The sequence below is a fragment of the Prionailurus viverrinus genome, chromosome D2 (genome assembly GCF_022837055.1).
Source record: "Prionailurus viverrinus isolate Anna chromosome D2, UM_Priviv_1.0, whole genome shotgun sequence".
Taxonomy (NCBI): Eukaryota; Metazoa; Chordata; class Mammalia; order Carnivora; family Felidae; genus Prionailurus; species Prionailurus viverrinus.
The window spans coordinates 63,847,969-63,862,230 of record NC_062571.1 but is presented as its reverse complement, the minus strand read 5'-3'; the positions used below and the strand labels follow the sequence as shown (position 1 = coordinate 63,862,230).

The following is a 14,262-nucleotide window of genomic DNA, read 5'->3' as shown; positions in this document are numbered from 1 at the left end:
TAGATTGTGAGTCTCATGCACTAGCCACATCTCATCAAACAAAATACACTCTATGAAAGTGTATTCAATTTAGTTGAATTGAATGTGAAAGCTTACTAGTTTTCCCAGCTGCATTACTCAAGGGCATTCAGAGTCCAGAAAAATCATACTCTCTCTGCTAACTGGCCATATGGTACACTATCTCAGTTTCGGTGAGAATCTCCAGTGAAGAAGGTTAAAAACTAATGACCCCTAGAGACCAATTAAATTTAGCTTTATCTCCAAATCACAGAATGCATCTCCAGGTGCAAAACAGCATCACCCTCTAAAAACCTTAATATGGTCATAGTCTAGGTAGCGTGAGGATACAATTTATTCCCTTGGTATTAAATGCCTTATAGAATCTGAAATCCAACCATTTATCTGGCACTCATTCTTGTACCTGACAATAATCTATTCTATGCAATTAGATTGGCTAGTTCATGGTCTTGCAAATCTACACTATCCATCTAGTTCTTGGCTCCTGCCGCTCTCAAAATATGGAATGCCTTCTACTTCTTCCTCCCCAGGGCAAAAAGACTTATAATAAGATTGGTAACATTGCAAAAGAATAACTGGGCATGTATGGCTCATCCCCATGTTCACTATTTTAGGGCTCTGCTTGCAAAGATCACATTCTCTATATCTCACTGCAATGATGTTACAGGAAGAGGCTTCCACAGAAGAGCATTTACTAATTGTGCATGTGACTGGTTGGGTGTATCCAGTTCTGGGGTGCAGTATTAGCAAGCCCACTCCCTCCTACATAACTTTTAAAAAGAAGTAACACTGACATCTGATCTCCAATTCTCTCACCCTTTGTCTCTGTCTCAACTGATTCCAATCTGGGCAGGTAAAAAAGGAACTTCGTTCAGTGACTTCCTCAAAGTCCAACAAGCTAGATGGCCAGCTTCCTGAGGGTACGAACTAGTATCTCTCCTCCCTTGCTCATGGGCTTTAACACAAAGTAGGGGCACAATGAACCTTGATAAAATTAAATGGAAAACAAGCTCAACAGAACTGGTTTTAGAGAAGTCGCCTTGCCTAGTATGTCTTGCTTCTCTATAGATAAAATGACACCATGCATTTTTCCCAAGAAAACTGAAAATGCAAGACTGCCTTCAGCAAGACAAAAGAGATTACATGTATCTAGGCACATTCTTCACTTTAATCCTTGTTCTACTTCAGATCAGAGTGGCTCACTATTCACAATAACCAAGGGGTTTTAGGTGCCTTTATTAGGAAAGGAACAGCACAGTGCCAAACTCACCTGACTTATCAAAAGGACCAGAGACACAGGGAGTTCACAATTGAAAGATCATCTGCAGCAATGCCTACTCTGTCCTACTGGAGTCTAACTGCAGGAGTATGAGTAATCCTCTCACCTCGATAGCCTCACTTACGCAAATAGGAACTTGGTTTGGAATGTTGGTTGGAATGGCCTGAGTCCTGGGAACATTTCATCCAAACCTTCCCACTAGATGTGACTTACTGCCCAATAACAATGCATATTTCTTCTTCCAGGTATGAATAGAGGCATGCAAATGTAAGCTTCCCAAAGCCCTTTACACACCTTAGTCATCTTTGCCCATTTTCATGGGCAAGAACTCTGAGAAGAAATCTGGACAATTTTCCAAACTGGGACCTTGTTTGTTAAGGGAATTCTTTCAGTACTTGTCAACTACCTCCTAGGAAATCATGGTTATTTCTACTGATTTTGTTTTTTACACCCAATGACATTCACTTCAACCCAGACCTTTGTGTAATCCTGCCTAACAAAATAACTAGAATCGTATATGTTTCCACTGCTCTCAATAACTGAAGAGCCAACTTAGATACCAATACAGGGATGCTGGAAGTTTGACGGACACTGTTCAGAAGAGATCATTGCAAAGTAGAAGCCCCTGCACTGATCCCTCTTTTCTAAAAGCTGCTCCCACTCCCCAAAGATGAAAACTCCTAAGGGAGCAGCTCACGCATACCATCTGAAGCTACCACTCATGACAGACAACTTCCCCCTCCACAAATGAATGTCCTCAACCGGTGTAACACGTGTAGGTTGACCACTAGTTACGAGTGAATGCTGGATAATAAAATACATCCCTTTACTCAAATCAATCCATCATACCAAGGTGGGCACTGTGGCCAGGACCATCAAAGGTCATACACAGCCACTAGAGATATAAAAAAGTACCATAGACTTAGGGGCACTGAAACAATTAGTTTTTTTTTCTCTAGTTCCTATGAGGAGTCACTCGTTTTCCTAGATAAATTATTCTTTAACTGGTGATCACATTTAAAAACAAACCTCAATATAACTGAAAACTCAGTAAGGTGATGCTGATATTAAACAACAATAACAACAACTCAACATAAGTCAAGGCCCGTTCTTCCCTCATGCGCAGAGGTTGGTATCTGGTGGCATTTTAGGGAAACCCTCATTCCAAGCGCTGATATTCACTTTTATTTTCCTATAAAATTTGTTCATAGGATGGAATTTTCCAAATAACATATATAAGTAGATACGTGCCTCCACTCCGAGTCCATAGAGTTGAAAGGGGAACTTAAGTGAGCTTATCTAGGTCAAATACCTGCATGTCTGGCTTGTAATCATGCTTATACACACAAGAACATCAACTTCAGCTACCATTTGTTAAAGCTCACTGAGTCAACCACCACACTGGATGCTCTACATACGTTCTCTCTCCTTCTCACAACCACCTCATTAGGCAAATGTTTTACAGGTGAGGAAGTTGAGGCATGGGTAAGTTAGTCCCTTGCCTCAAGTCACACAATTGCTAAAGGGTGCAGCTGAGGTCAGAACCCAGGACTAGTTGACTGCAATGCTTATGTTTATACCATTAAAATTCATGAAAAAGAGAGGCAGATCCAGGTGCAGGATAGTCTTGGCTACATACCTCATACAATTCAATAATAATGTTTCCCATTAGACCTCGGCTACTCTTAATGTTCTCCATGGCCAGGGTGAAGTAGATGCCACGCGTGTCTGAGATGTAGAGGTTGTACGTGTCATTCTGGTTCCATTCTTGGACGGCTGCAAACACTTGGTTCTCATCAGTACTGATGATGTGCATGTCCTGTAAGAAGATGGAAAACTTGTAAGGACTCAGATCTCCATATCTCTCTGCCCAGTGGGACCCAGAGTAATTACCATGACTTATTGAGAGGTTGAGAAAATGCCTGAGTTATAGGCAATGTTAAACAATTCTGTGTCGGACCAAGGCTATATATTAAGAGCTTTGTGATTTCTGTTCCTTGCTAAGTGACAGTAAGATGGGTGTAAGGGGCTTTGGTGGGTATCATTTTCTATGGCTCCAAGGGATTCATCTACTTTCATTTTTTAGTTTTATATCTGAGAGTTAGTGTTAGTGCTAACAGAAACATACAGCCCTGCAAGAGGAAACACACATGCAAAGAATACAGGGCTTATCCCTTCTTTAGATCTTCATTTATGTTTTCAAACTTTTATTGTAGTGGTTTTGAAACTTGTCGTTGGAATCTTCAGAGTCATGGGGATTGCAAGAAGGATGGCATGGAGGCATAGCCAATGAGTGGGATTCTGGGCTTCCAACTCTGTTTCAACCAGAGCAATACCACCTGAATCTGTTTTATATTGGAGTCCCATGTAATATTTTGGGAGTAAAAGGTGAGGGAGGTTCTGCTGCTAATAGCATAATATTTGAAAATCACAGATATGGCAGAAAGGATACTCAACCTGGAATTTAGTGTTCTGGGTCATAATAGAAACTCTACTAAAAGTTAGCTATATGGTGTGGAATGTATCTGGGTCCCTGAGGTTTAATTTTCTCACCATAATACTGAAGAGGTTGGGCTACTGATAAAAAGAATAGCTAACACCTGAGCACTTATTCTAAGTCATCTAAATGTATTATTTTAGTGAAAAATCCAAATAATTCTACAGTGGAGGCAGTATTATTCCCATTTTACTGAGGAATAAACTAAAGTACACAGAGGTTTGCCAGCTTGCTTCATATTTATTACATAGCTAGTCAGAGGAAGAACCAAGTTTTGAACCTTTGTAATAGGAGTCTAACCTGTTAGCTTCTAAGCATTTGGACAGACAGCCTCCAGATCAGAAGTTGTAATCCAAAGACCCATGAGATGAATATGAATCACAAATATTTGGTTCAACCACAGTCTCTGTTCAATACCTGACTGTGCAGTCTTTTAGGTAAAGTCAGCACTCCCGAAGTCTCAGCCTCAAGTACCCAAATGTTCTTATGACCGGCCACTTACATATTAATATCAACTTCCTGATCTCTGAAGTCAATTTAGTCTGCATACCTGGACTAGATCATTTCTAAAATCAAATCTAATCAGTTCACAATTCAAAACAATTTATAAAAGCCAGTTTTCATATGTAGCTAGGCACTATACAGAGATTATCACAAACTCAAGTCCTTCTCTAGGGAATTTGCCCTGTCAGGAGGAGATGTTGACAAAGATGAACACTTGACATAATGGAAGCAGTTAAAAAATGCATTAATATACAGATATATATTGCAAAGAGTAATGATATCCTAGGAAAGCAGGAGAGGACCCTTGTCACGGTGGTGGCAAGCACTCATAGTAGGGGCACAGGCAATTGGAGTTGACAGTAAGTAAATCACCAAGCTGGGTCTAGCTTTTACCTTATTTGGCCAACCTTTCCCAGAAATGATTTCAGCAGCAAAAGGAGGTAGCGATGTCTATAATGACACAACTATGGAAAGCTTCTCTCAGGATGATTTTAAAAAAGAGAAGCTCATTTGATTTGGACAACCAGGATGTGGGAAAGTGAGAAGAATTCTGGATTTTTTTTTTTTGGCGAATCTGTCAGATCTCAGCCTCTGGCCTTGAACTCCCTAGGTCGCCTTGACTAAGACCTCAGTAGCTCATTTGTGCTTAAGCACCTTATAGAATTACAGGTTCCCGCTGAGCTGCTTGAAAATGGAAATAAGGCTTCCTCTTAAAAACCATGTGATGAAATTGTGTTGTGTTGGTGTGGAATGAAAGCCCAAGAACCCGGTAGGAGGGGAAATAGCAGCTGCAGGAAATACGAATTAAATTCACTTACCCAGTTAAAAATGCAATAGAAGTGCCGGGCTTTTCCCAGATGTTTTGGTTATAAAAATGAATGAGCTAAGTTATTTTAGACTAAACTAATGTAAAATAAGTGGAAAAAAACAACTTAAAACACGGGGGCATGGTCAGGATTAAAGGCAGCCAGATTTGCTGTGAATGCATCTTAGTTTGGAGCTGTACTAGCGTGTATCACCTGGCCAACAGGTATTGCAGTCTCTGGGAGAGACAGCGCTCTCTAGCACCTAGGATTCTGGGAAGTCTGCTTGTGAAATTCTTAATTCCCCTACGTCACTTAGCTAATAAATGATATTACTAAGATTTAAACCCAAGACTATCTGAATCAAGAAGCTAGCCTCCGTATCAGTGGGAGTATAACTCAAAATGCATCAAAATTACCTGCAGATTTTAATAGCATGTAGACTCACATGTCCCACTGCCTGCAGTTCTGATTCAGTACATCTGGCTTTGGAGCCTTAAATTCTACCATGTGAACCAGCCTTGCAGGCAATCCAGGTGCATGCAGTCTGGGGAATCAGTCTTTGAAAAAGCTCTAAACTATGTGTCCTCTCTCCAAATAGATCTTACAGTTGAATAGGGATCAACCAATAATAACCAGAATATTAAATCTTCAAGAACAATAAAAGCATTATCAGGATTATTGGTCTAATAGGGATCTGATGATAATAAAGCGTATTTCTTGAATCCTGTGATCTCAAGCTAACCCCAAAGCACGTGTCACCTCCTTCTAAGACAATGAAGACATTTTTGCTACTCCTGAGAACATGCAGGGAGAGATCTGATCAGTGATGAAGAGAGAAACCCAAGAGGGGAAAAATCAGTAAGTAAATTCTGATTGGGACTTTACTAAACTGGAATTTGGGCAGCATCAGATGTTACCACCTTCATGTTTTTATTTGGAAAACATGATAAGTAGCATTCCCTCTAAACCCTTCTACCATTAATTTGGAAGAATCATAGTTGCCTTTCACAAACCTAAACGTGCGACTTCATAGGTGAGCAATGGTGGAAATACTTCCCCGTGACTGAAACATTGTCGTGTAATCTGGGCCGACTGTTATTTCATTCACTGTAAAAACACATATGATATTCAGCATCTGCCACGTGCCAAACGTTATAATAGGAATACAGAGAAGAAGGTGTAGAACCTGACCTCAAGCAGATGTCCAATGGTGGTGGGGACATCCCTCACTCCTGGCCTTTTTGTTTTTAAAAAATTTTTAATGTTTATTTTTGAGAGAGAGAGGCAGAGAGAGTGAGTGGGGGAGAGGCAGAGAGCGAGAGAGACACAGAATCCGAAGTAGGCTCCAGGTTCTGAGCTGTCACCACAAAGCTCAACATGAGGCTCAAACTCATGAACCGTGAGATCATGACCTGAGCTTAACCAACTGAGCCACCCAGGCGCCCCAACTCTTGGCCTTTTGTGAACCTGACGAAGGTCCCCCACACAAGTACTGACAGGAAGAGGGGTGTGGCATCCATGGAAATGTGTGGAACTTGAATGGCCTGAAGGCAGTTTTCCCCTGAGGGAGGTGAGGACAGACAGTGACTGCATCTTAAGGGGTTGTGTATGGCACACCTACGTTTCGCCCAGAAAAGAAATCCAAAACTAGCACACGATTTTAAGCCCGAGAAAATAATTCGAGTTGATCAGTGCAGAGATTTGGCTGGGGAACACCAGCTGCATTGTGTGATCTCATTCTTTGTGGAGGCAGTGTGAAAGGTGAATTTCAGTGGGGCAGGGAGGAAGGCTTATGAGGTCACTGCAACAAGCTCCAAAGTGACACATGGGGGCCTGAGCTAAGAAAGCAGGTATTCTATGAGAATCCTATGAAATGGCTGGTGAGATATTAAGAAGGCAGAACCCACAGGGGGATGAAGGAAAAGGGCATATCTTTAATAATATATCAGATATCTGACTTAACAAAATTCTCTGCTTCTTTTTAGCATGTTCACACAATCATAACTAAATACTCATAATTAAATACTTGTGTAATCATTTAGTTTATGTCTGTCTGTCTCACTAGACTGTAACCTCCCAGAGGGCAGACACTGTGCCTTTCTTAGTTATCACTTCGTTTCTAGCACTTACTAAGTATCTAGCACACGGTAGATAACCAATGAAGGTTTAGATGGACTAAGTAAACAGAGGAGAAGGATGATATATTAGGGATATCATATAGAGACTCTGAGCTCAGTTCCAGATTTTTACAATGAGATCATTTAGGGGAGGTACTTCAAATAGGCAGTTGGAGATACAGTCTAGGGTTCAGTGGATATGGGATGGGGCTGTGTATACAGATGTCACCAATATGAAGAGAAGTGATGAGGTCACCAACGAACCATGCAGAATACCAGGAGAACTTAGGATGATCAACATTTAATGGGTGGCAAGGGAAGGGGATCCAGAAAAGGAAATCAGAATAAAATATTCCAAAGGGAAGATTATCAGGTATGGATTTTTTTTTTAACACTGTCAAATGCTCCAGAGTGGTTAAAAAAAAAAAAAAGAGTTATACAAATGTCTATTGGATATGGTGTGGAGGTGGTCTCTGGTAACAATGGCCAGAGGATTTTTGGTGGAATAGTGGAGAGAGGGCTGTGGGAGAGCACAGGGCATCTGGCAGTGGATGGAAGGGTGGATAAGAAGCAACCAAAGAGATAAGAATTACAGATAACATTTTAGGAAGTATGGCTGTGAGGGAGCAAAGAAGGATAAATCAGTATTTGGGGAAATGTAAACATTAAGGAAAACTGTCCTAAGGAAATTAAGGAAAAGGTTAATATCACCGTCATTATCATTATAATAAATTTTCTCAAGCATATTTCCCTCTCCTCTCTTTTATTATTCAAAATGGGATTAAACATATTCTACTGTCAACTAAAAGCAAACCCAGACTTAGGTAGGGAGAGACTTTACTTGCAAAGGCTATTGCAAAAGGGGGAACAGTCTGGCTGTCATATCTAAAGTCCCTCAAGAGTAAAGGCAGAAGAGAATTACTTTTATGAAGTGATTAGAAAATAAAACGAAGCTAGAGAGAAGTGGGTGTGGGAAGAAGGGGGAGCAGGTGGCAGCAGAGAGGGCCATTAGACAGGAAACCACCTTCCTTAAGCTTTGTCACGTCAGGTGATTTTCAGAAGGGCTGTTAACGGGTTGTTCTGAGTTCCAGTGACTGCTTAAGCCCTCAATGCTCGCATCTGCTCAAGAGTGAGCAGAGTTCATGGATTTGGGAGAAGGTGAAAGCCCAGACTAAGTCTGATCGAGTGAAAATAGCCAGCATTTTGTCCAGATTGGTCAGTGGGGACAAAGAGTTCAGGTAATCATTTATGAGATAAAGAAGGGGAAGTTGGTCTTGTCAAAGGCAAATAGGCAGGCATCTGTGTCTTAGGGAGGCACACTGGGAAGAGTGGTTCTTTGCAGGGAGCCACTTCCAGCAACATAAAAGAGTGGGGGAATTTCTTAAACCTTATTGTTCTCCAGCAGCACCGGGCTCAGTGATGTTCAATGGTATTATGATGCCCATTTCACAGATAAGAAGATCTGGGCTCATGGATAAGCAAGTGGTAGAGCTGGAAAGAAAGCTCAGGGCTTCCAGCTCAGAAGCTCCATTGCCTTTTCCCCAGTCAGGCATGGCCCCCTGTCTTCTGCCTCCCCACCTTGCTGGTGCATGCCTTCCTTGCCAAGCCGACACCCAGGAACTGGTTCTGGAGAACTCAGCACAAGGTTGCTGCTCCTAATAATGCCACTCGTTATTAATGGTGTTCATTTCATTCTCTGCAAAATACTCTGAGCCACAGAGTGCCCCAGGAGAGCGTGTTCTGAACAGACAGGCAGGGAGGTGAGGTGTGAGGGCAATGATGACAGGAGCTTCTTCTTGTTTTTGTTTTTTAAGTAAGAGGCCCAGCAGCAGCCGCAGCTCATGGAACAGCAACAACTTGCTTAAAAGCCATTTCCACTTTTAAACACTTCCACCCCCTCTGTCCTCACCTCCTCAGCCTAGGCTATGAAAATCTGAGCCAACGCTGGCTAATAAAGGGGATCGATAACCATCCAGCTATTTTCACAGCAGCCCTCATATTAATGAAGCTGCTGTGGATGAAGTTCTATAAAAGGGGCCGCACGGACAGTACTCCACCACAATAAACTGCCATGGGGTTGCTGATCGTTAATGGAGTGTCCCAGCGTTCTGATCAATTCCAGGCTTCATTTGTCCCCACCTGCAGCCACACTGCCCAGGGGAGTGAACTGTTTGTTTTCCTCAGAAGGCTGAGAATACATAAAATATGCACACAATACAGAGATGAAACAGGCCTTACACTGGGGATATGGTTTGGAAAGTTCCCAAAATACTTCTCTCCTGCTCCAATACATAGAAATCATCAAGTGACTGCAAGGGGTCTTTCTCCTTCAGAAAGAGCATGATTATGAACTTCCCCTTCCTCATCTTCTGCGAGCAGGGTACCACTTTCCTGCTTGGGTTTAGACCATCAGATGGGTACACCCTGCAACCACAAAGCTGTATAATGGTCCCACTCAAACCAATCACAGAGAGGGTAGAGAAAAATGAGAAATTGATTCCCATGGTTCCTCAGGCTACTTTATACAGTCCCTGTTCATCTCATCAGCCTCTCCATCTCTCTCTCTCTGCAACCCAGTTTCTTGAGATAGTGTTTTAGTTTGTTGAAAGAACGATATTATCTCTTTTAAAATAGGGCTTATGCATATATGTTCTATTGGCTTCCCAACCCTTGCTTGCAGGGTTAACTCCTTAACCTTCTTAAATCAGCTTAAACATGACTGTCTTTAGGACACTTGTCCTCACTATCCATTTTAGGTAAGCTCCACTTATTATGTCACAATGGCGTTTGAGCTTCTATCCCCCTAACACTCCCTACACCTACAATTGCTTATTCAGTGTCTCTCTTCTCTCCCAGAATATAAGCTCCATGAAGGTAGGGACCATTTGCGGCTTACTTACTATTTTATCCACAGAGCTAATTTCGTGCCTGGCACAGAATAAAAGCTTAAATGGGAGAAACAACAGTTCAATGGGTGAATAAAAGAAGGATCAAATGAATGAATGGATGCAAACATGCATATATGAATAAATGCATGAATAAAACAACCAGCGGGTAGACAATTACCCACCTTCTTATTCCATAATCCCTTCCACCTCTGTACTCACTTAGCTTTTTTCCCAGCACCAGCCTAAAGACCCTTTACATCTGATATGTGTCTACCCAGAGACTTGGCTTTTTTGCAGCTACAGTAGGTGATGCAACTGCATCCTGTCCATGTTCAGATTTAGGCTCCAAGATCCATCTTCTGCCAGAAGCCATAGTTCACAAGGGATGGAGCCCACAGGGTAAGTTTTATAATTTTTCAATAGAGGAGTTAAAATGCCATTATCTGAGATTAACATTATAGTAAACTATTCCTATTTTAACTACTCATAGTGGCAGAAGGGAGCAGAAAACAGGCAGTGCATTTATATTTAGCATTAAAATGCAGACAGAAGCAAGAACACCACAAGACTCACCTGTGCACCTTTATGCATGCATATATATATATATATATATATATATAGGGAGAAGGCAGAAAACAGGGGGCCATGCTGGACTGGGGAAAAGGCAATGGAGCTTCTGAGCTAGAATCCCTGAGCTTTCTTTCCAGTTCCACCACTTGTATGTGTGTATACATACACACACACACACACACACACACACACACACACACACACACCACATATCTGGGCTCCTGCCTAGGCCCTTCTGAGCCTGTTCCTCTATTTGGCAGTAAGGCCCTTGCAAGAGGGAGGAACCCCCAGAAGAGACTGAATACTAGCTCTCCTTTCCTTACGGCCCCTGGGAAATGGCTCCAGTCCCATACAGGATGTTTGAGACATAGGGAATCAAAGCTCTTGCCTGCATAACCTACTGAAAAGGGAATACAGAACCCATGTTCGGGGACATAAGCAGAGGCCAGACCCCAGCAGTGATATGTCAGGCTGAATGCCAGCTGTCTCCCAGGCAGAAGTCAAACCTCCCCAGAGCCCAATATGGCAGCCTCTCCCTGCTGCTTTGTCTGGCAGGACCCAGGACAGAGGTTGTGCATACCTTGGGCAGTGAGTACTTGGGCAGCTTTATCTGGGCAAAGGCCTCTCTTCGATAGGACACGTAGTAGCTGGCTCTTCCACCAGTTGTCACCTGGATCACAGGGGAAACACAAAGAAGTCAGATGGGGTCAGGGGTCAGATTGGGCCAGGGGTCGCGGCCAAGTTGAAAGTACTAGCTTCTCCATCAACAGCCACAATAGGTTTGTGATAACCTTTTAGAGAATAACCCTTGCTGGCAACACAGCACTGAGTTGCTCCCATGTCATAGCACGTAGACCACAAATGAGCAATTACAACAGACTTTCCCAATGGTTGACACTGTCTCTGAGAGCAGGGACTCTATTTGGTCACTGTGCTCTGCATATACACACACCCAATAAGTATTTTTAGAAAACAGAAGCCATGACATGGGATGCACCCATGATCTATTTATTCTGCCTTAAAAAACAAGTTTCTAATCCAATGCAGTCATGACATGATTGTGAAATGAATTTTTTTCTGATTCTAAATAATTACTATTGCTCAAAAACTCTTGTTACTTTGAAATTAATTTCACTTCTGATCTGAGCACATTTTTTTCCTTCCTATTGACAAATTTATGCACTAAGCAGGTATGCTTTGGTCCGTTTCACATGCAAGTTATTTAAAGGAATCAAGGCTCAGAGTAAGAACTCTAGATTGGAAAGTGAGAAATCCTGGGTTTGAGTCCCAGCTCTGCTATCTGATGGCTGGGGGAGTCAAACTCTGTAATCATCTCACTTGGGAAGGATGGATTCTTAGAAGAGTGTGGAAACCACTTCAAGAAATGGTCTGGCCTGGGCTTGTTGAAAAGTCTTGCCAACATGGCACAGTTCTGCAGATGGCTGCTGTCAGCCCAATCGTCCTAACTTGGAGGGAATTAATATTCACAAGAAAAGATACCATAGACTGTTCAGAGAAAATAGCAGGACGACAATAGCAACCAGGCCGCTGTGCTGAGGAGGCAATTACTGGAGGCACCCACTCTGTTCTCACCAAGCACTTTCTAGAGACGGGCCAGCCCTCCCAATCCAGTCGGAACCTGGCACCCATCCACAGCGGGAGGTGCAGGGAGCAGAAATGTCACGTCCCTATTGAAAGCCGCCCATCGCTCCCCATCCAAGAGAGGGCATCTCCCACAGCTCCCCCTTGCTCTGCACAGATTGGGAGCCCACAAAGCAGACAGTGCAAGCTGCCAGGTGGAGCAAATGTTAGAGTCTGTGGGGAGGCAGAACCTTGTAAAAAACTCGGTGCAAAGACAGGCTGTGAATCAAGAGGAGAGACTGATTTTGTCCCCACTGTTCAATGCTATCCCTACATCTCTATTTCCTCATTAGAGCCATTCATGTTTTGTATTCCAGGACTTTGGGGTTTTGTTGTTGTTGTTTAATTTGGGTTTTTGTTTGTTGATAAAGACATCCGTTCTCAATCTATATTGTGCTGCACTGGCTTAGAGATGGGGTGTTCACATATTAAGATCAATGAGTTGTTGAGTAGTCTTTTCCTTTTTAAATCTCAACTGCATAGATTAAAATGTAATCTTTGGTACTAAACACACAGTCACCACTAGTCCTTGCTTGATCCTATTTGTGCGTTTCATTTCATTTATTTATGTTTTAAATTCCAGTCCAGTTAAAATGAGGTGTTATGTTAATTCCAGGTGTACAATATAGTGATTCACCAATTCTATATATTCCTCAGTGTTCATTATAAGTGTCCTCTTAATCCTCTTCACCTATTTTTTTTTAATTTTTTTAATGTTTATTTATTTTTGAGACAGAGAAAGATACAGCATGAACAGGGGAGGGTCAGAGAGAGGGAGACACAGAATCTGAAGCAGGCTCCAGGCTCCGAGCTGTCAGCACACAGCCTGACACGGGGCTCGAACTCATGGAGTGTGGGATCATGACCTGAGCCGGAGTTGGATGCTTAACACAGTGAGCCACCCAGGCGCCCCTCCCCTTCACCTATTTTACCTGTCCGCCCAGCCACCTCTCCTCTGGCAAATATCTGTTTGTTCTCTATAGTTTGTCCTGTTTTATGGTTTGTCTCTTTCTTTCCTCTTCATTTGTTTTGTTTCTTAAATTCCACATAGGGTGAAATCATATGCTGTTTATTTTTCTCTGACTTATTTCATTTAGCATTAAATCCTGTGGATCCATCCATGTTGTTGCAAATGGCTATATATCATTATTTTTATGGCTGAGTAATATTCCATTATATATGTATATATATATAATTATATATATTTTAGATAAATATAGATATACATTATATATATATATATATATATATATATATATATATATCACTTCTTTATTCATCTACTGATGGACACTTGGGCTACTTCCAGAATTTGGCTGTAATAAACAGAGGGGTGCATATTATCTTTTTGAATTCGTGTTTTAATTATAAATTATAAAACCAACATATGTATACCTGTCAACCCCAGAATTGGAATAGTAGTGTTTGAACTTTAGCTGCATCAGAATCACCTAGAAAGCTGCTTAAAACTCAAGACTCCTGGGTCCCACATAGAAAGTCTTTGAGTTCATCAGCCTGGGGTAAGGTCCAAGAATTGTCTTTTCTAATGAGTTTCCAGATGATGCAAATGCTGCTGGTTTAGGGGACTCACTCTAAGCAGGTCAGAACCAGAACTTCAAATGACAACTGACATACACCTCTGTGACTCTGTGCCTTGCACCTGTCCTGAGACCCTTGCCTCCCTCTTAGATGTAGCTACTGTCCTCATTTTGTGTTGACAATGATGATAAAGTTTTATTTTAGGGGAAATTCCTGTTACATGAAATTAGTCATTTTAAAGTGTACAATTCTTGGGGCACCTGGGTGGCTCGGTCAAGCATCCGACTCTTGATTTTGGCTCAGTTCATAATCTCAGGGTCATGGGATTGAGCCCTAAGTCTGGCTCCACACTACACATGGAGCCTGCTTAAGATTCTTCCTCTCTCCCTCTGCCCCTCTCCCC

At 42.0% G+C, this 14,262-nt stretch overlaps 1 protein-coding gene across 1 annotated transcript in view; it reads right to left on the bottom strand.

Annotated features, from left to right (window-relative positions):
* Window positions 1-14,262, bottom strand: part of SORCS3 (sortilin related VPS10 domain containing receptor 3) — a 597,388-nt gene that overhangs the window by 103,440 nt on the left and 479,686 nt on the right. The window contains exons 8-9 of the mRNA XM_047826472.1: window positions 11,260-11,349; window positions 2,937-3,116 (exon numbers count right to left, since the gene is read on the bottom strand). Coding sequence (XP_047682428.1) covers window positions 2,937-3,116; window positions 11,260-11,349 — 270 coding nt within the window. The remainder of the gene's footprint in view (window positions 1-2,936; window positions 3,117-11,259; window positions 11,350-14,262) is intronic.